Source organism: Oncorhynchus tshawytscha, linkage group LG15 (genome assembly GCF_018296145.1).
Source record: "Oncorhynchus tshawytscha isolate Ot180627B linkage group LG15, Otsh_v2.0, whole genome shotgun sequence".
NCBI lineage: Eukaryota > Metazoa > Chordata > Actinopteri > Salmoniformes > Salmonidae > Oncorhynchus > Oncorhynchus tshawytscha.
In genome coordinates this window covers 25899218-25922771 of record NC_056443.1, presented here as the reverse complement: position 1 = coordinate 25922771, position 23554 = coordinate 25899218, and the positions used below count along the sequence as shown (strand labels likewise).

At 40.5% G+C, this 23554-nt stretch overlaps 1 protein-coding gene across 6 annotated transcripts in view; it reads right to left on the bottom strand.

The window, feature by feature from the left end:
- Positions 1-23554, bottom strand: part of LOC112214716 (serine/threonine-protein phosphatase 2B catalytic subunit alpha isoform) — a 127755-nt gene that overhangs the window by 44708 nt on the left and 59493 nt on the right. For all 6 annotated transcript variants that reach the window (XM_024373671.2, XM_024373673.2, XM_024373674.2 and 3 more), the window contains exons 2-5: positions 22743-22943; positions 3598-3722; positions 2045-2156; positions 1553-1698 (exon numbers count right to left, since the gene is read on the bottom strand). In XM_024373671.2, the coding sequence (XP_024229439.1) occupies positions 1553-1698; positions 2045-2156; positions 3598-3722; positions 22743-22943 (584 nt within the window). The remainder of the gene's footprint in view (positions 1-1552; positions 1699-2044; positions 2157-3597; positions 3723-22742; positions 22944-23554) is intronic.

The window sequence follows — 23554 nt, the reverse complement described above, 5'->3', positions numbered from 1 at the left end:
ATTGTATCCTAATTGATGTGCCTTTCACAGAATAAAATCCACTTGAATTAATGTTTGTTACAAGGGAAAATGCATGAGCCTTCTTATACTGAACATCCATTACACTTGAATGAAACATGGACATGACTGGAGTCATGACTGGATTTGAGTTTGCTATTCACAAGAAACATTGCCTGATGTGAAACATGCCTCGGACAAAGCTTGTATAAAGCTGGAAAGGGTTACAAAAGTATCTCTAAAAGCCATGATGTTCATCAGTATACGGTAAGACAAATTGTCTATAAATAGAGAAAGTTCTGCACTGTTGCTACACTCCCTAGGAGTGGCCATCCTGCAAAGATGACTGCAAGAGCATAGTGCATAATGCTCAATGAGGTTAAGAAGAATCCTAGAGTGTCAGCTAAAGATCTCTGGAACATGCTAACATTTCTGTTATGAGTCTACGATAAGTAAAAAACTGAATAATAATGGTGTTCATGGGAGGACACCATGGAAAGAGCCACTGCTGTCCAAAAAAAACATTGCTGCACGTCTGAAGTTTGCAAAAGAGCTCCTTGTTGTTCCACAGCGCTTCTGGAAAAATATTGTGTGGACAGATTAAACTAAAGTTGAGTTGCTTGGGAGGAACACACAACACTATGTGTGGAGAAAAAAGGCACAGCACACCAGCATCAAAACCTCATCCCAACTGTAATGTATGGTGGAGGGAGCATCATGGTTTGGGGCTGCTTTGCTGCCTCAGGGTCTGGACAGCTTGCTATCATCGACGAAAAAAATGAATTCCCAAGTTTATCAAGACATTTTGCAGGAGAATGTAAGGCTATCTGTCCGCCATTTGAAGCTCAACAGAAGTTGGGTGATGCAACTAGACAACAACCCAAAACACAGAAGTAAATCAACAACAGAATGGCTTCAATAGAAGAAAATACGCCTTCTGGAGTGGTCCAGTCAGAGTCTTGACCTCGGCCCGATTTAAAATGCTGTGGCATGACCTTGAGCAGTTCACGTCAGACATTCTAAGAATATCGCTGAACTGAAACAGTTTTGTAAAGAGGAATGGTCCAAAATCCTCCTGACCGTTGTGCAGGTCTGATTCGCAATGACAGAAAACATTTGGTTGAGGTTATTGCTGCCAAAGGAGGATCAACAAGTTATTAAATCCAAGGGTTCACATACTTTTCCCACCCTGCACTGTGAATGTTTACACTGTGTGTTCAATAAAGACACGAAAACTTAGAATTGTTTGTGTTATTAGTTTTAGGCAGACTGTGTTTGTCTATTGTTGTGACTTCGACTTAATTTTATGACTAATTTATGCAAAAATCCAGTTAATTCCAAAGGGTTCACATACTTTTTCTTGCCACTGTACATGTGATATATTCATACACTATAGAAACAATACAATATCCCAAGTATCCATGATTTTAAGGGAAAAAGAGGAGATCATTCCGAATGTAGTAGTCTGTGTAACATGTACCAAAGTCAGCACAAATTAAAAGCATATTGCATTGGGCTTTGTCATGCAAGGAATGTAGTTTGGGAAATCACGTACTTTCCTGATGTCGTCAAGGTTTGAGATTTCTGGGGAAAGTCCTCCGTGTACACACAGGAACTGCTGGTTCATAAGGGCGGCCAGGGGAAGGCAGTCGAAGGCATCCATACACTCATCGTACACCCGCTCCGAATACTTAATTCTACCTGTCAGGGTGGAAATAGGGTGAGGACTGAAGAGTGTTGCCAGGCCAAACACCCCTAGCTCTTACACACTAGGGCAGTGTGCTGGGCCTGGGTCGGAAAGCTCAAACAAAGTGTCAGAAAACATCCAAAAGACATAAAAAACTAACTCTGCCCATGGTATTTTGGTTATACTCTAAGCCTGAATCCAACAGCAATAGCCCTGACATATGTAAATACATATCAAGGCGAGAGCAAGAATTTGATTTCATACTATGCCAAGAAGCACTTTTCCGCGTGAACATTTGAAAATCAAGCGTCATGTTCAATGTAAAATGCTTCAGAAAGAAAAACTCAAAACCACACTTACATTCCTGCTTAAATGTGAAATACTCTGTTAAATGTCTACATTCGTGGTTCCCACGGAGCAAAAATAGTGTTTTGGGGTATAGGATCTTTAAGGCCCACAAGTACAGCACACACTGGAAGACAATAACAAAGACATAGGAAATGAATTAGCATATTTTCAGAGAACATATACAATACACAATGACTAATAGGAGTCTCAGATGTACGAAAGCAAAAGCATCAAGCACTTCCTTCTTTAACTTAAAGGATTATGCAAGACGCATCATACTGTGACACTTTCTGTATTTTTAAAGTTCTACAGTCCATTTGGGAAGTATTCAGACCCCTTGACTTTTCCCCCACATTTTGTTACATTACAGCCTTATTTAAAATTATATTGTTTTTCCCCCTCATGAACACAATGAACACAATGACAAAGCAAAAAATGGTTCAATTTTTTTTATTTTTTAAATTGGATGGGTCTCTCTCTGTACTTTGCTCCGTTCATCTTTCCCTCGATCCTGACTAATCTCCCAGTCCCTGCCTCTCAAGAATATCAATACAGCATGATGCTGTTGGTGCCAGGTATGCTCAAGACGTGAAGCTTGGCATTTAGGCCAAAGAGTTCAATCTTGGTTTCATCAGAGTCTTTAGGGGCCTTCTGGCAAACCCCAAGCAGGCTGTCATGTGCCTTTTACTGAGGAGTGGCTTTCGTCTGGCCACTCTACCATAAAGGCCTGATTGGTGGAGTGCTGCAGAGATGGTTGTCCGTCTGGAAGAGTTCCTCCACAGAGGAACTCTGGAGCTCTGTCCGGTTCTTGGTCACCTCCCTGACTTAGGCCCTTCTCCTCCGATTGCTCACTTTGGCCAGATGGCCGGCTCTAGGAAGAGTCTTGGTGGTTCCAAGTTTCTTCCATTTAAGAATGATGGAGGCCACTGTGCTCTTGGGGACCTTCAATGCTGCATACATTTGTTGGTACCCTCCCCCAGATCTGTCCTTGACACAATCCTGGCTCAATGCTCTTTGTACAATTCCTTCGACCTCATGGCTTGGTTTTTGCTCTGACATGCACTGTCAACTGTGGGACCTTATATAGAAACGTGTGTGCCTTTCCAAATCATGTCCAATCAATTGAATTTACCACAGGTGGACTCTAATCAAGTTGGAACATCTCAAGGATGATCAATGGAAACAGGATGCACCTGAGCTCAATTTTGACTCTCATAGCAAAGGGTCTGAATGCTTATGTAACTAAATAAAATAAAATAGTTATACATTTGCAAAAAAACAAACAAAAAAACTTTTCACTTTGTCAGTATGCGGTATTGTGGGTAGATTGATGGGGATTTGTTTTAATGTAATCCATTTTAGAATAAGGCTGTAACGTAACAAAATGTGGAAAAAGGGAAGGGGTCTGAATACTTTCCGAATGCACTATATATCTTGAAAACTTGATTGTTGACATGCAAAACACTTTGGGACTGTTTCAACAGTGGACTAATGAAACAAATACCAAAATATTGTTTTTGAGTGGTATTTTCCTTTAATGTTCTTAGAACAGGTGAAACACTTACTTCAATACTGAAATATCCTCTGTCAACGTAGTCGCCCAAGAAAAGGTAGCGTGTGCTAGCCGGTGACCCTCCTACTTCAAACAGCTTCATCAGGTCAAAGAACTGGCCATGGATGTCTCCGCAAACTACAGGAAACACACAGAGGAGGAAATAGTGAGAAACAAAACAGACGTCATACAACTCGACTGTCTCTTGACCACACATCTGTGCGGTAAAAAATATGAATATGAATTTTAATATCCATTTCTTATTACACTTTTGTTTGTGGTATCATAATTCATGTACATAGACCCAGGACAAAAATAGGGCATTGTGACAATTGTTCCTCCTAATACATAAACATCATCATGACATTTATCATGATCATAAACCATCCTCTGAAGCCAAGTGGCACAATAGCTTTTATTTACGGGGGCAATTATGTGTTAATATATACCCAGTTCCAATACACAATGCAACTGCTACTCTCACCTAACAAACAGAAAGGGTTAAACTCAAAGCATATTTTATACAATTAGCCTGGAGAAGATTTGCAAGTGCGAAGTGTCTGGTGTTTCTGTACTGTATGTCGCCAGCCAATTGAACCTGGGCCAACTGGTACAAAAATGTGTTGTCTCGCCTGCATCCCTCCATAATACATGCATCATGCATAAAACATGTGAACCGAGACACTATGTGTTGTATTACACAGTGAGTTTTGCTTTGCATAAACAATGTAAGCAGGCCCAGGGCAGAATCCCACTCGAGAGACCCTCTGACCAATAACTAGCCTGCACCACAAATCAACATGACCAAACCAACTATTATATTCTACTTTTTGCATCATCTATTAGCATGAGAGATATGACTTTGTCAGACCAAATATGTTGTTTCAAGAATGGTTCTTTTTTTCCCTAGACAAACGCAACACCTCCCCAAAATGTTGGACCCATCTCAAACCAAGAAGGACCACTGTAATGTAAAGGGAGATACAGCAAGACTGGCTATCAACAAAAACAAAAACGGGGACAAATAAAGTCCATACTATTTCTGTTACAGTGGATTTTAGAGTAGCCTAATGTTTTACGTCACAGTAAAATTCTTATTCTCAGTGTATGATTAGTATGAGAGTCAGTCTTCAATAACTCAATAACCTTTTGAATTTGCCATTTTATTCTTACAAGCATCTATGGAAACACTGATGTGCATTGATATCCCATTGATGTACATTGATATCCCATTGATGTACATTGATGTACATTGATATCCCATTGATGTACATTGATATCCCATTGATATCCCATTGATGTACAATGATATCCCATTGATGTACATTGATATCCCATTGATGTACATTGATATCCCATTATTAGCGTGTACATTGACATCCCATTGTTACGGAGGTGGTATCATGAGATAACATGAAAAATTTATCAATAAAGCTGTTCAGCCATAGATCCTGTCAAAAAAATTCTCAGACTGAGTGGCATCTTTAGTAGAATAGAATGTCTCACTATGACATGCTTCACTTCCCTGTGCTTTTTGTTCATAGAACACTACTCACTGAAATCTACGAAAGGAACGTAATTTGTACAGCCTATTATTCTATTGCTAAGGAACAAAATTCTGCTATTATTATGTTATTATGGAGGAACAAAATGTATCCCAATGCCTGTATAGATATCAACTCTACAGTGTTGTTGTCCGCAATTGTAGGGCAATGTGCTGTATCGAAAATGTACTGTTCTCTCCACTCCCTCCCCTCTTTCGTAACAGAGGGACTTTAGCAAATGTCTTTCCTTTGACGTTAGTCACATCCCCACCCCACCCATCCATTAATCACTACATTCAACAACCCAACATGACCCACATTGTGACTGGGCTGACTCAATCCCTCCATGAAATCAGGGATTACCATTTGCCACTCAGTGAAATAGGATCGGTTTTCCCATTGCCCCTCTGACCCCCGTTCACCACTGCTCCCGGAGAGCCAAGGAGCCATAGCCCACAGTGCCTTCAGACATTTGTCACCCGCTGGCCACACACTGTAATCGCTGGTACTGTGATTAAAGAACCCAGACCAGTCCTACCTAGTCCTAGTCATTTTTTTGCAATGCAGTGACCTGTGTTGAATGTCATATCCAGCTGCAAGTCAGAACCTTCATGACCAGCCAATCATAGTTTATATTATTATACAATGAATTCCCTGATTGATTTGATCAAAACATGTTTTTTTTTATTCTGAGTGTGTGTGCTATTCACAAATATTGGTAGATAATTCCCTCTCCATTTTTCTAACCTTACATTTCAGTGAGAAAATGTTCAACAACATTAACATTCATGTTAACAATTGATACACTGATACTCAGTAGCAAAAGATAACGTCAGCCAACTACTCTGGCTCAAACACAGTTGCTAAAGCACTGATAGGCCTACTAATTTGGTCCCTGGCAATGAATATCAACACCATCCTTTGCAAACGCTATCCACTTATTTGTTTACATGTGTCTTTAAGCCTGTATCTAATGACAGAGAGTAAACTCGTAGCAATATCTTGAAGACAGTTCCAATTATCATATGTTGGATGACTGCATTGGAAAGTAATTAGCTTGAGTTACAAGCCCCTCGAGTTACGGGGAAGAGAAGAGAGAATCTGTTCTCCGCATATGCATTGTAAACTCTCATTTTGTCTTTGAAGAATCCCACTCTTTTCAAATGGTTTAATTCCTGGATTTAGACTTAGGTTTGGACTCAAAGGGTTCTCATTTCTAATGTGCTCCCTTCCCCTCCCAAAATCAACTGTTGATTGGGTCACAATTTATTTGGATAGTCCAGATAGTCCACCTGCAGATCTACAGATGGTCGTACAATCAACAAACTATCTGTTGATAAGCAACTGCTTGCTAAAGTTACATTTAGAGTTAGAATAAGGGTTAGGGTTATAATTCAGTTTAGGATAAGGATTAAGGTTAGGGTTAAAGCTAGGGTTAGTAGATAGTTAGTTGAAATGTTACTTTTAGTCTATAGAGCATCTACAGATGGACTATCCAAATAAAGTGTTACTGTACGTTGTTACAAATGATATTCCATTCAAATAGTCTATTCATGCTGTCTGAGAAGCAACTCATTGTGCAAAGTGGATGTTCATTCTCACTTTCTACAAAAAATGTGGATATTTGTAAGGAATTATAGAAAGTAAAAATCCCTCTCATTCATAGCTTATTGGTCTTTGGGGGGTTTTCAGCCAGCATGGTACAGACCATGATCACCATTATATTGCATTTTCTAACCTACAGGACTATTGTAAGCAACAGAATAACTGTAAATCAATGCAAGCAAAGTCTATATGATGATCTTGCGATAGCACATACTAAAGTCTCAAAACCATGTCTGGTGAATTACTGGTTAGTTTCTGGTCAATGAAGAATGAATATACACCAGAACAAAACCAGCCAGGTCCCCCGTGATACAAGTCAGTATTCGAGGTCCATCCATGTCTGAGGACTTTGGTGAATGACGTGGAAACTGGCCACTAGGGGCAAGAGTGAGCGCTGTTACCTTCAAGTAGGTTTCTATTTTTCTAGGGTGCTGTGGATGTGGATGGTGGATGGGCGTAAGCGTTGGCAAGGGTTGCATGTTCGAATCCAGCGATAGAACATTTGTATTTGTTAAGATTCCGCAGTTAATGCCTAAACTCCACCTTAAACTAGAAGTCGACCGATTAATCGGAATGGCTGATTAATTAGGGCCGATATCAAGTTTTCATAACAATCAGAAATCGGTATTTTTGGGCGCCGATTTGCTGATTTAAAAAATGTATACCTTTATTTAACAAGGAAAGTCAGTTAAGAACACATTCTTATTTTCAATGACGGCCTATGAACGGTGGGTTAACTGCCTTGTTTAGGGGCAGAACGACAGATTTTCACCTTGTCAGCTCGGGGGATCCAATCTTGCAACCTTACAGTTAACGAGTCCAACGCAATAACGACCTGCCTCTCTCTTGTTGCACTCCACAAGGAGATTGCCTGTTACACGAATGCAGTAAACCAAGGTAAGTTGCTACCTAGCATTAAACTTATCTTATAAAAAACAATCAATCATAATCACTAGTTAACTACACATGGTTGATGATATTACTAGATATTATCTAGCGTGTCCTGCGTTGCATATAATCTGACTGAGCATACAAGCATCTGACTGAGCGGTGGTAGGCAGAAGCAGGCGCGTAAACGTTCATTCAAACAGCACTTTCGTGCGTTTTGCCAGCAGCTCTTCGTTGTGCGTCAAGCATTGCGCTGTTTATGACTTCAAGCCTATCAACTCCCGAGATGAGGCTGGTGTAACCGAAGTAAAATGGCTAGCTAGTTAGCGCGCGCTAACTAGAGGGACGGAAGCTATAGTGTTACACTGGCAATATTAAAGTGTCTATAAGAACATCCAATATAATAACTACAACCTAAAACTTCTTACCTGGGAATATTGAAGATTCATGTTAAAAGGAACCATCAGGAACCATCAGCTTTCATATGTTCTCATGTTCTGAGCAAGGAACTGAAACGTTAGCTTTCTTACATAGCATATATTGCACTTTTAATTTCTTCTCCAACACGCCAACACTTTGTTTTTGCATTATTTAAACCAAATTGAACATGTTTCATTATTTACTTGAGGCTAAATTGATTTTATTGATGTATTATATTAAGTTAAAATAAGTGTTCATTCAGTATTGTTGTAATTGTCATTATTACAAATATATATTTTAAAAATCGGTCCGCCAATAATAAAATTTGGTCCGCCAATAATCGGTATCGGCGTTGAAAAATCATAATCGGTCGACCTCTACCTTAAACACTTTTGCCATTTCGAAGAACATCCAAATTTGATGTTTGAGAAAGATGGATGAACATCTAATTCTGACATGAGACTTTGAGACCTAGTTGCAGAAAATATTGTTCTATCAAAAAAGCTGGGATACATTCTATTCAAATGTCTTATTCAACATCACACTGTTACAAGACATAACATGAGAATAACAAGCAATCCAAGAACACAAGGAACATGATGAAGCAACAAACGGTTACACTAAACGCTCCAGCCCTAGGGATGTGCTCTCTCTCGCTCTGTGTGTGGGTGGATCTGGACAAAACCCACCTTTGTGTTTCTCTGTGATAACGCCATGGTGACAGAAGTGGCCGTGGGGGTCACACTGGAATAGATCGACCTAGGGGTCAAGAAGACGATATGATGTATGGCCAGCCAAGCCAGGCCATGGTGAGTTCTAATCAGCTGTGCACACTAGACACACTGGATAGTAGGCAGTAAGGCCGTATTCATATCAGATACAATGCTTTCCTCTGGGCTTTGTTATAACACAGCACACACATGCAGGCAAGCACATACAGACGCATGCACGGACACAGGCAATCCCCAGTCACGACAAGGCCCACATAAGATGAGCAGGTGGGAGTACATTATCTCAAGTGAGATAGATTTTGTTCTCGCCATCCATCGCCCCGCGCTACTGTGCGAGACTGATCAAAACCATATCGCCAGTCAGGCGGCAGCAGCTAGTATGTGTGGGTGGCTGACTTACACAAGCCAGCTCTGCTCGATAACCTACACAGGCCACTCCAGAGGCAAGCTCATTGAGTTGGTGAGATCTGCCGAGTTCAAGCCCGGAGTGAAATAGTAGTGCATATAGGAGTGCAGCTTGCAAATCTGTTCAGTATTCATATGTTGTATGTGACAGACCGGGATCTGAAGGTCTGGTAGATGAAGGCTCTTTTCTCTCGTTGGTTGTAAAGTTAAGTCATTAGTGCAGTGTGTTTCTGGAAAAGCAAAACGTAGCTACAGGTTGTTCTGAATGGTACAGCAGTGAGCTGTGTCGGGAGCAGTTTGGGCCTGATGGACACAATCAGGAAGTGTGTGAGAGTCGCCCAAGACACATCACATAGACAGAAGAGATGAGAGAATGAGGTGCAGAATGAATGAGTGAGTGAGTGAGAAACAATGGCTTCTTTTCAACAGAACATCTGGCCTTGTGAGGCACTCAGTGTGTGTGTGTGTGTGTGTGTGTACACTTGTGCGTGTGCGAGTGTGTGTGTATCATTGCCGTAGAACAGGACTGTTGAGTAGGAGGGGTGGGTGTAGGAGTGTCTCGTGTTAACTCCTACCCCTGGCTCTACAGGCTGATTCACAACCAACACACCACCAAGCCTTTTCTCCGACTCGCCATTCTACTTCACAACCAATCACATACAACTGATTTCTCTGGAAGATAACAATGATGAATTGCAGCTCCAGGCTTTTTTCTTTACTATCGAATGAGAGGTATGGCTTGCATGCTATCCGCAGAGAATGAGATAGGGACCACACATACAGCATTATGGAGCTATCAAGCATATTCTATGAGCACAATCAAAAAAACACAATCATAGAATGACATAATTAAAAAGGAACAACCACAATGACATGATGACACCAACTTGTGTGGTATGACAAAAGTAACGTTCTCAACCTGCTACCACTGTGATTTAAAGTGGAACTGACAAAATATGACACCTTCATAGAATGTTTGGGAATGACGTATAGTAAGGCATTTGTGAAAATTCTATAGCAACAGCTGGAAAGCTTCAGTGCGTTAGGTCAATGAATAGACACTGCAGTAAATACAACCAAATAAAAACATCTGTCCTGTCTAGGACTGGAGTCTGCGCAGACCGGTACGCCAGAGCAAATCAGAGCTATAGTTGGCCTATACGCACATAAACCACACATGGGCCTGCCATCATTCACTTTTAACTGGACTGTGTGTTTACAGGCAGCAGCGCGACTTTAGAGCATGAGAACGCATTCGCCCAAAAAAATACACCGTAAATGGATTTCTGCAAATATGTAAATACCACGGGAGTCCACTTACATTTGGGAACTTCACAATCCTATTGATCAAACAACCATGAAAAAGGTAGGCTCTCTTCCCCTCAGTTGCCAATGCACATCATCAACAACTAATGCTAGCCAGAGCGGGATGAGCTAAAATCTAATGAGGGAACATTAGATAAACCCTCTCAAACTTTTTCAACTAGTTGGCAGTCAACATTTCACCGATAAACAATGGGGAATCGTAGCCTGCACGTCCTTCTGCAGCTTGCCTGCCAATGCATGTTTGTCCCAACCCTCGTTTTGACAATTGAATGGGAACTTGCCTGCACGCCCAACACATTTGATTGACAACTAAGAGATATGCTAACTGGATAACAATCGTTCAAGTTCAGCATAGCTAGCTAGCAAAGCGATTCACATTTATTGCTAGCTAACCAAATGAAAACGGCAGCATCTCTAGCTGTAGCCGATGGAAAACGATATGAGGGAAAACTAGGTCACTCACCCACTCCTCCAATGACATGACATCCTCCCAGCAGCTAGCTAACGGTAGGCTCCTTGTTTTTAGTTTGCTAAATAAATAGTAACAAATATACCGAACAAAAATGTAAACGCAACATTTTCGAAGATTTTACTGAGTTACAGCTCATAAAGAAATCAGTCAATTGAAATAAATTCATTAGGCCCTAATCTATGTAATTCACATGTCTGGGAATACAGATACCTTAAATAGTCTGATGTGACCACTATTCGATTCCTGCAGGGCAAAGCATCTCCTTCGCATAGAGTTGGTCAGGCTGTTGATTGTGGCCTGTGGAATGTTTTCCCGCTCCTCTTCAATGGTTGTGCGAAGTTGCTGGATATTGGCGGGAACTGGAACACGCTGTTGTACACGTCAATTCTACCATCCCAAACATGCTCAATGGGTGACATGTCTGGTGAGTATGCAGGCCATGGAAGAACAGGGACATTTTTCAGCTTCTAGGAATTGTGTACAGATCCTTGCGACATTGGGCCGTACATTATCATGCTGAACAATGAGGTGATTGCTACGGATGAACAGCACGACAATGGGCCGGATCTCGCCACGGTATCTCAAATTGCCATCGATAAAATGCAATTGTGTTCGTTGTCCGTAGCTTATGCCTGCCCATACCATAACCACACTGCCACCATGGGGCACTCTGACGCCATACGGTTGTGTTTGTGTGACAGGTTTGACGTACTGCAGGTTGGACATTCAGCCAAATTCTCTAAAACGACGTTGGAGGCTGTTTATGTTAGAGAAATTAACATTCAGTTATCTGGCAACAGCTCTGGTGGATATTGCTGCAGTCAGCATTCCAATTGCACACTCTCTCAAAACTTGACATCTGTGTCATTGTGTTATGTGACAAAATTTGATGTGCAAATTTGAGTGGCCTTTTATTGTCCCCAGCACAAGGTGCACCTGTGTAACGATCATGCTGTTTAATCAGCTTCTTTATATGCCACAACTGTCAGGTGGATGGATTATCTTGGCAAATGAGAAATGTTCACTAATAGGGATGTAAACAAATGTGTGCACAAAATTTGAGAGAAATAAGCTTTTTGTTCGCATGGAACATTTCTGGGATCTTTTATTTCAGCTCTTGAAACATGGGACCAACACTTTACATGATACTTTATATTTTTGTTCAGTGTAGATACGCTAGCCCAGGGCTGTCAAACTCAAACAGCACACGGACCATCTTAAAAAAACACAATGAATTCTCGGGCCAGACAAAAAAAATGTACAACTGCTACCCAAACTGGCTATTGTTTTATTAAGAAAATACAGCCCTTTATAATGTCCACTTATGTACATAGGATGCTGTATATATAATTTTTAATATATTAAAAAAGAGAGAAATAATATTTGTCCAACCTTTGCTACCATGCTTACAGAGGTGCATAATCTGCTGCAAACTCATTCAAGGTTTTTTATTTATTTGTAATTGTGAAGACACCAAAACTATGAAATAACTCATATGGAATCATGTAGTAACCAAACGTGTTAAACAAATCAAAATATATTTAATATTTGAGATTCTTTAAAGTTGCCACCCTTTGCCTTGATGACAGCTTTGCACACTAGGCATTCTCTCAACCAGCTTCATGAGGTAGTCACCTAGAATATATTGCAATTAACAGGTGTGCCTTGTTAAAAGTTAATTTGTGGAATTTCTTTCCTTCTTAATGCATTTGAGCCAAACAGTTGTGTTGTGACAAGGTGGGGGGTATACAGAAGATGGCCCTATTTGGTAAAAGACCAAGTCCATATTACTGGCAAGAACAGCTCAAATAAGCACAGAGAAATGACTGTCCATCATTACTTTAAGACATGAAGGTCAGTCAATACGGAACAGTTCAAGAACTTTGAACGTTTCTTCAAGTGCAGTCGCAAAAAACATTGAGCTCTATGATGAACCTGGCTCTCATGAGGACCATCACAGGAAAGGAAGACCCAGACTTACCTCTGCTGCAGAGGATAAGTTCATTAGAGGTACCAGCCTCAGAAATTGCAGCCCAAATAAATGCTTCAGAGTTCAAGTAACAGATATATCTCAACATCAACTGTTCAGAGGAGATTATGTGAATCAGGCTTTCATGGTCGAATTTCTGCAATGAAACTGCTCATAAAGGACACCAATAATAAGAAGAGACTTGCTTGGGCCAAGAAACACGAGCAATGGACATTAGACCGGTATAAATTTGTCCTTTGGTCTGGATTTCAAATTGGAGATTTTAGGTTCCAACCGCCGTGGCTTTGTGAGACGCTGTGTGGGTGAACGGATGATCTCCGCATGTGTAGTTCCCACCTTGAAGCATGGAGGAGGAGGTGTGATGGTGTGGGAGTGCTTTGCTTGTGACACTGTCTATGATTTATTTAGAATTCAAGGGGCACTTAACCAGCATGGCTACCACAGCATCCTGCAGTGATATGCCATCCCATCTGGTTTGGGCTTAGTGGGACTATCACTGTTTTTCAACAGGACAATGACCCAACACAGGCTGTGTAAGGGCTATTTTACCAAGGAGAGTGATGGAGTGCTGCATCAGATGACCTGGCCTCCACAATCCCCCGACCTCAACCAAATTGAGATGGTTTGGGATGAGTCAGACCACAGAGTGATGGAAAAGCAGCCAACAAGTGCTCAGAATATGTGGGAACTCTTTCAAGACTGTTGGAAAAGCATTCCAGGTGAAGCTGGTTGAGAGAATGCCAAGAGTGTGCAAAGCTGACATCAAGGCAAAGGGGTGGCTATTTGAAGAAACAAATCCAAATATATTTTATATTTGAGATTAACACTGTTTTGCTTACTACATGATTCCATATGTGCTATCAGTTTTGATGTCTTCACTATTATTCTTCAATGTAGAAAATAGTAACAAAAAAAAATACTTGAATGAGAAGGTGTTCTAAATCCTTTACTGCTCAATTGTTGCTGTAATAGGCCTAGATGTTTCTGTTTTACATGGTGTTTGTTGCAGGTTTTGTTTTTTTGGTTATAAATGGTCAAGCTTTAAAAACCGACTGCAACATTTTAGTAGACTAGCTCAGACTGTGGCATGTGTCTGTACACTTTCTCTCCGCTGTTACCGGGACACACGAAAGCAGCACTATCGAAGTTGAATTTAACAATGTGAGCGCATCTGGCTGTACTTCATTAAAGTAGCTGACTCAAATGTTGACTCATTTATACTTACTTTGGTGTCCTATTCGGCCCATGGGCCTTGTGTTTGACACATGTGCGCCAGCCTATTAGCCACATTATGAGTGACTTGTGATCATTGCCCATGCTAGTGTGATTGTATTGACATTCCCAGCCTTAGTTATAGTCGTCCGTTTTGAAACTGAAACTGTGCATTCTGAATGGTTGTGGCGGCAAACAATGTACCAGGCCAGCTGAGATTTACAACCTGACAGCAATATATTTTGGTTACAAGATCGAATCCCCAAGCTGACAAGGTAAAAATGTTAACGGCAGTTAACCCACTGTTCCTAGGCCATCATTGAAAGTAAGAATTTGTTCTTAACTTGTTGGGGATAGGGGGCAGTATTTTCACTTTGGATGAATTTTGTGCCCATATTGAACTGCATCCTACTCTGTCCTAGATTGCTAATATATGCATATTATTATTACTATTGGATAGAAAACACTCTGAAGTTTCTAAAACTGTTTGAATTATGTCTGTGAGTATAACAGAACTCATAGGGCATGCAATATTCCAAACAGGAAGTGAAATTCTGAATGCGGGTCTAATTTTAAGTCATCACCTCTTCACTTCCAAACCAGATATTGATCTGTTAGCACTTCCTACGCCTTCCACTGGATGTCCTCATTCAGTAGAACGTGGAATGGAGCCTCTGGTGTGAACTTTGACTGAATGGGAGGGGAATGCATCACTGTCCTGGCAGAATGCAATTTCCCTGTTGCGCATTTGTCTGTTGATATCGCCATCATTGGCTGCAGATGAAAACGTATGCGCCGGTTGGAACGTTATTGGATATATATGAAAATAACATCCTGAAGATTGATTCTCTACTTAGTTTGACCAGTTTATTCGACTTGGAATATATATTTTTGAAGTTTTCGTCAGCTTTTGGGCACGTGAGCTAAAAGTGGTAGCAAATGCAGCTAATTGGACACTAGTACTGGACATTATGGAACAAAACAACGATTTATTGTGGAACTAGGACTCCTTGCACTGCCTTCTGATGAAGATATTCAAAGGTAAGTGAATATTTATCGTGTTTTTTGTAGCTTCTGTTGACGCCAAAATGGCGGCTATTTCTTTGGGTTCTGAGCGCCGTTCTCAGATTATTCTTTTTGCGTAAAGTTTTTTAAAAATCTGACACAGCGGTTGCATAGAGGATACGTTTATCTTTAATTCTGTGAATAACACTTGCATCTTTTATCAATGTTCATTGTGAGTATTTCTGCAAAATCACAGGACGTTTTGGAATCAAAACATTACTGCACGTAACGCGCCAATGTAAACTGAGATTTTTAAAATATATATATGCACATTATTGAACAAAACACACAATACATGTATAACATGATGTCCTATGAGTATCATCTGATGGAGATAATCAAAGGTTAGTGATTCATTTTATCTATATTTATGCTTTTGTGACTGAAAAATCGCTGTGTGTGTTTTTGAATTTGGTGGTCATCTAACATATGTTGTGTTTTCGCTGTAAAACATTTTAAAAATCGGACATGATGGGTAGATTAACAAGATGTTTATCTTTAATTTGCTGTATTGGACTTGTTATTAATGTGTGAAAGTTAAATATTTCTATTTTTTTCAACTGAATGGGAGGGGCTGTTCCCTTTAGGGAACTGCTTATGCCCCTAGCCCCAACATGTTTTAACTGACTTGCCTAGTTAAATAAAGTTTTTTAAAATTTTAATTATTATTATTTTTTTTTACAAATGGTGAGTTATATGAATCATGCATTGAACTGCATCCATCTATTCTGCCAACAATGCCTTACTGTAATTCATGGAATTTTGAGTAAAATATAACCCATTTTTAAAACCTCTTAAAGTTGGTTTTGAAGCATAAACTGGGAATTTATGTTTTTGACTGATATGATTGTCTGTTTCATATCTGGAATGTAGTTAAAACACTGTCAGTTCCACTTTAATGAGATGTACACCAAAACAGACACCGTTTTGTTATAACACAACACCTAACACATAGCAGTCATTGCCCTTCGCTCCCTTATTATCTAATAAGTGAAAACCTCGCATGACACTCTGATTTGCGATCGTGGCAGAGACAGTGGAGACATTTTTTACAGTACATTGTGCAACACTCAGCCACAGAGGGACAGCAGCACCACGTCTACAGATGTAGGATCTTAATTCGAACCAGTTTGCTTCAGCAGGAAAATAATCCTACAGCAACAGGAAGTGTGAATTATAATGAGTGGACTTTTTATAGGGGTTGATACATTTTTAGGGCAAATCAAGTCAGACAGTATTAACTGGAAATTACAAACTTTAGATGCCTTTTTAAACCTCCAATACACTACAAGTTTGCACTTCCTGTTGTGCAGGAACGTTTTCAGCAACAAAAGTGGTCAAATTAAGATCTTACATCTGTAGCACCTTGCCATCTTACATCATCACCTTAATAAGGCAATGGGTTTGAGTCACATGATATTATGGGTTTGTTATATGCAAGAAAATCGGTTTGAGTCTAATTAAATTAGTTACATTTGTCACTTGCACCGAATACAAGAGTTGTAGACTTTACTGTGAAATGCTTACTTACGAGCCCTTTAGCAGCATATGTAGCAGCAGCATATGAAGAGTGAAAGTGTGTTTCTGTGAGTGGTGTCAATATCCATGTGTGTGTGTATGAAGTGTGTATGTTGGGAGAATCAGTGTAGTGTGTGTGCATAGAGCTGGTGCAAGAGAGTCAGTGCAAATAAAAGGGGTCAATGCAAATAGTCAGGGTGGCCATTTGATGAAATGTTCAGAAGTCTTATGGCTTGGGAGTGGAAAGAAGCTGTTCAGGAGCCTTTTGGTACCAGACTTGGCGCTCCAGTACCGATTGCCGCGTGGAAACAGAGGGAACAGTCTATGACTTGGGTGGCTGGAGTCTTTGACAATTTTTAGGGTCCTTCCTCTGACACCGCCTGGTACAGAGGTCCTGGATGGCAGGGAGCTCGGCCCCAGTGATGTACATGGCTGTACGCACTGTCCTCTGTAGCGCGGATAGTGATGTTGTGCATCAATATCCGCGATGTTGTGCACAATGTTTTTGGAATGTTATTCTAATGTTATATAAAAACCCTAGCTTATGTTCTGGGAATGTTCCCAGTTTGCTGGGATGGCAATGTAAGATCATGGGTTTGAGTCTCGTCTACCAGCCCGTCAGCTGTACCCAAGCTAATGCCTTGGCTTTAGCTTAAGGGGCTAACACATCTTTGCTGTGCACCGGAGACCCGGATTCAAACCCAGTCAGTCACATTTCCATTAGCCAGGGCCAAATGGTAGAATAATGACTTCTGGTGTGGGGACTAGAGAGAAAGAGAATATCTGATGTGTTTTCTTGAAGGCTGCACAATAGTAGCCTTGTAAGTACCAGACTGATTACTGGTGAATGTAAGCTCGCGAGACTTCCAGATGGTTCTACGATGTTAGCACAATAGAGTCTAAAACAAAACATATAAAGGAGATGGATGAAGGCCATTTATCTTTGGACTCTTCCTGGAAATGTTCCTGGAAATGCTCTATTGCCATTAGTTCCTAGGACTGGCCCTCTGCCTCTTATTAAATCAATATCAAAGAACCTCATTAAGAAGTCTAATTGGGGTATTACTGAGACACTTGACTTAAGGGAGTGAAAGAGAATAGGTTTGCATCTATACAAATGGATCAGCACATCTCCTGACCAGTCCTTATCAGTGTTAGAAATCATCCAAAAAGGACAGGTCATGTAAAAATGAAATGATTCAACAAAAATAACCAACTTAAAAATCAACTAAGGTTTAGTGTATCTCCTAACAAATGTTTAGGAATCATATTGAAGTTCAATACATTTCAATGGCTCACACAATATGCTTTATGAAATATACCCTCCATTAATTTTCCTCAAGAGGGCCAAAACGTTGATTGTGTGTGTGTGTGTGTGTGTGTGTGTGTGTGTGTGTCAGAGTAATTGACTTTTTCAAGTCTGTATGTACCAGAAGGGCATTTGAACACACAGTGACGCCTTGGTTGGTCAGACTGAACGAGTTGAATTGACTCTTGGCCCTGTGCTTGTTATAGTGTTCTGGTGTTCGGCAGCAGAGCCCACGCACGTCCCTGAAAGCCCGGCGGTATCTGACGTACTCAGGGGATGTGGGAAAAGGTAGAAGGTTGGGTAAGGGCTCCCCAGAGAGAGGGAGGGATAACATCCAATCAAACCGGCATTGCAGTATTTAGGCTACACCGTTATTTTCCCCATGATACTGTAACATCACAGTATGACTTTGGGTACTGTAAAATTCAGCGACCACACAACCCAGTATCCCAGATTATTGTGAAACAGACACAAATTACTTATTGCAGGCTGTCACGTTGTATAAAGGATTGAAGACAGGCGCAGGAATACGTAATAGGTGGTTTTAATACTCCAAACAAAAATACAACATGCCATGAAAGGCACAGGGACGAAGCCCAAAACAAACAGGTATACAAAAACACAGGGATGTAACTAGAGGTCGACCGATTAATCGGAATGGCTGATTAATTGGTGCCGATTTCAAGTTTTCGTAACAGTCGGAAATCTGTATTTTTGGGCGCTGATTATTATATATTTTTTTAAATAAATAAATAACACATTTATTTAACTAGGCAAGTCAGTTAAGAACACCTTATTTTCAATGACAGCCTAGGAACGGTGGGTTAACTGCCTTGTTCATTGGCAGAATGACAGATTTTCACCTTGTCAGCTCGGGGGAACCAATCTTGCAACCTCAGTTAACTAGTCCAACGCAATAACGACCTGCCTCTCTCTCGTTGCACTCCACAAGGAGACTGCCTGTTACACGAATGCAGTAAGCCAAGGTAAGTTGCTAGCTAGCATTAAACTTATCTTATAAAAAAACTATCATAATCACTAGTTAACTACACATGGTTGATGATATTACTAGATATTATCTAGCGTGTCCTGCGTTGCATATAATCTGACTGAGCATACAAGCATATGACTGAGCGGTGGTAGGCAGAAGCAGGCGCGTAAACATTCATTCAAACAGCACTTTCGTGCAGCTCTTCGTTGTGCGTCAAGCATTGCACTGTTTATGACTTCAAGCCTATCAACTCCCGAGATGAGGCTGGTGTAACCGAAGTGAAATGGCTAGCTAGTTGGCGCGCACTAACTAGAGGGAATGAAGCTATACTGTTACACTGGCAATACTAAAGTGCCTATATGAACATCCAATAGTCAAAGGTTAATGAAATACAAATGCTATAGAGGGAAATAATCCTATAATTCCTATAATAACTACAACCTAAAATATTGAAGACTCATGTTAAAAGGAACCACCAGCTTTCATATGTTCTCATGTTCTGAGCAAGGAACTGAAACATTAGCTTTCTTACATAGCACATATTGCACTTCTACTTTCTTCTCCAACACTTTGTTTTTGCATTATTTAAACCAAATTGAAAACGTTTCGATTTTATTGATGTATTATATTAAGTTAAAATAAGTGTTCATTCAGTATTGTTGTAATTGTCATTATTAAACCCCCACCCCTCCTAATTGGCCGATTAATCGGCACCGGCTTTTTTGGTCCTCCAATAATCGGTATCGGCGGCGAAAAATCATAATCGGTCGACCTCTAGATGTAACCCAAACAAAAGAGTGAGGTTAAACCTCTAATAAATACATGGGATGAAACCCATAATTAGCGTTGTACATTTTGGGGAATAATCAGAGGTGGAAACCTTCCATGGGAATTAACGTGAATATATGGGAATTAACCGTAATTAATGGGAATTAACGGGAATATATGCAAATTAATATTAGTACCATTTAAATGTAGTTTTCTGCATTTTATATATTTACCCTATCATATGGAATCATAAACATAAACATTTTACCTTATCATAAGTAGACATAATTGCAAATTATTAAATCCTTCTAATAGAAATGTTTAACTATTTGGTTACGAATTGAACTTTAATTAAATGAGTTGACTCTTCACATGGGATGATTTCACTGAACAACAAAAGGGAATATTGAATGATCCATCGCATCTTTCAAAAACATTTTCAGCATTCATCTGTGAAATGATAGTCTAGAAACTAAAGCTTTGGTTGTCTTCCTCTCAGGCTTCCATGTCTTCTCCCTGGAACTCCTCAATGTCCACCTCTTGAACATCAGACTCTGAGACCTCATCTTCACTGTCACTTTCCAACCTAGTTGAGGATGGCTCGTTGTCAGGCTCAAAAAGCCTCAGATTTGCCCGGATGGCCACCAATTTTTCAACCCTTGTATTGGTCAGCCTGTTGTGTGCTTTGGTGTGTGTGTTCCCAAACAAGGACCCGTGGCGCTCTGAGGCGACTGATGTTGGTGGGATTTGGAGGATGATGGAGGCAAACTGGGGAAAGAGCCTCAGATACACAAAGTCCCTTCCAACAGGTGGCTGATGAGATATGTTTGCACGACTGCCATATTTCATCTCCATCCAGAAGCCCTTGCTTGGAAGTGTACTTCACCAGACTGCTAAGAACCTTGCCCTCATCCAGGCCAAGGTGGTGAGACACGGTAGTGATGACACCATAGGCCTTGTTGATCTCTGCACTAGACAGGATGCTCTTGCCAGCGTACTTGGGGTCCAACATGTACGCTGCGGTGAGTATGGGCTTCAGGCCGAAGTCTTCACACTTTTTGATGTATTTCAGAACTGCAGTTTCCTCTGCTTGAAGCAACAGTGAAGTGGGCAGGGCAGTATGGATTTCTTCTCTTACATCCAGCAAATGAGTAGATAAAGGGCTGTTGATATCGATAAGGTGTCTGATTCATCATTTTCACCTCAAATAGAAGTAGAGGGACTTGTGTCAGAAGTTGCTTGTTGTGAGCGCTGAGAGAACTTTATACACTTGGCCAAATTATTCTGCATCTTTGTTGAATTCTTCACATATGATTTGGCACAGTATTTGCAAATGTACACAGCTTTTCTTTCTACATTCGCTGCAGTGAAATGTCTCCACACATCAGATAGTGTCTGTGGCATTTTCCTGTAAAGATTAGGAAAAAAAGAGTAAAAATAACAAATACAATTCCATGTACAGATAAATAGTTAAGCAGTTAGATTAAACAACTCCTTTGTAAGATAAATGTTTTAAAATGAAACATGTATGGAAACAGGTGAATTAACACTCCTCAGTTAGCAGGCTCAAGCAAGCTAAAAACCCACATGCAAAAACTAACTAGCAGAAATTGTTAACAAGTTAGAAATGATTTAAACACACTTTCCTGTAGGCTACTAATTTACCAGTTAACAAAAAATTGTGTGTGATTAAAATATAGTCACCCACAATTAAAATTAAAACCTACCAGAAAGCATGTCGTCCTTGGCTCAGACAGTGTAGGCACAATTGCATCTCATTAGTGTGCAAGATCTTGGGAATCAGCTGTATATGTGATGGAAGAGTACACTGCACATGTGATGAAAGAACACACTGTGCATGCAGAGGGTTTGAATTCCATTGAATTGGGGATAGTTTAACCAAAATTGTCTTGTGTATCCCACAAAAAAGGTTCACTGTTATAAGCTAACTTTGAATGAATTTAAGCAAAATTCCCCAAATTCCAGGGCTCAACCTCCCATGGAAAATTTCTGGAAAAATTCCGGAAATTTACCAAAAAGTTTCCGACCCTTTGCAACCCTACCCGTAATAACAATACATGGAGCGAGACCCGTAATAACAAATGCAGAACAATACACGGGACGAGACCCATAATAACAATAACAATACACGCAGCACGAAAGCCGAAATGACAAAGCACAGGTACTCACTGACCAACGGACATGGGAACAATAACAGACAAGACAATGGTGAACAGAGGGCACTTATATACAATAATTAATCAGGGGAATTTGAATCAGGTGTGAGTAATGAGACAGTTCAGTGATTCCTAGAGGGGTGATGTAGACCCACAGGTACTGAGCAGCAGTACCGGGGGAATCCGTGACACAGGCACACAAAAAAGTAATTGTATACAGTGCACTTCAATCACAGATACAGACTGAGGTTACATAAGACAGAAATGATAGGAGGGATGTTGGCCGGGGAAGATGGTTGGGCGTGTAACGCAAAGGTCTAGTAACACAAACGTTGCATGTTTGAATCACATCATGGACAACTTTAGCATTTTAGCAACTACTTACTACTTTTTAACTACTAAGCTAGCATGTTAGCTAACACTAACCCTAAACATTTAAATACTTAGCTAGCATGTTAGCTAACGCTAACCCTAAACATTTAAATACTTAGCTAGCATGTAACCTAACCTTAACCCTTAACCCTAATGTTAGCCACCTAGATAACCTAGCTAACATTAGCTACAAACAAATTGGAATTCGTAAGAACTGTGTAAAGTACATTATGAAGAAAATTATGTAATACTTTTAGAATAACACGTGAGCAGGCAGTAGGGGGGGTATGTGTGTGTGTGTGTGTGTGTGTGCGTGCGCGCGCACGTGTCTACTGTATATCCATGTGTGCGCTTTACTCACTAACCTGTCACGGGTGCCTCTATGTCCAGCAGGTTCTTCTCAGCCCTCAAGATGGCCGCTCCCTCTCCGATGAGTCTGAGGGCTACGCTCTCCTCCACGCGGCCCTCCTTGGTCAGGTGGCCTTTGAGCACGTCCACTTTGGGCTTCCCATCACTGTCAAACACCTCCTTGGCTGTGAGCCGGTGACTTGGCGGGAACGGGACAGCTGGAGAAGAAAAAAAGAGGAGAACAGTTAGCTACAACAAACCCACAGGTACAAAAGACCTTGCATGGAAAAGAGTGAGGACGGGTGCAATGGTGGACACCCTATGATCCCAAAAGGGGCGAAGAGGATTGAGTCAAATAAGTCACAGGTACAGTTGTATCACTGAATAAGGTCCTCCTGTGTTTTAGATTAATTCTCTGTGAAAATGGAACAAAAGTGCCTTTGAAATTAGTGTATTTTCATGACATTTTGTGCAAGGAAATCTCTTTTGGAGGAAAGATGTTTGTCACATATCTGGGCAGGTGTCAAGGGAAACATAACACCTCTCATCACATGCAACAAAACATGTTGGTGCTCACAACTAAATGTGTGAATAAATCTATTTTACAATTTATTCAAATAGTAAACACACTTTGATGTCAATAGGAAAATAACTTAAGACCGTAAAATGTCTCCCTTCAAAATAATGTAAGAGTGCTTTCAGCAATTTATCAAACTGAAAACCAACTGCCGGTGTAAAATACACAAATTAGCACTTTGAAATGACAAAAATGATCAATGCAAACATTTGGTAGCATCTACCTAGCAGTTATTGTGTGTTGCTGCTGCCT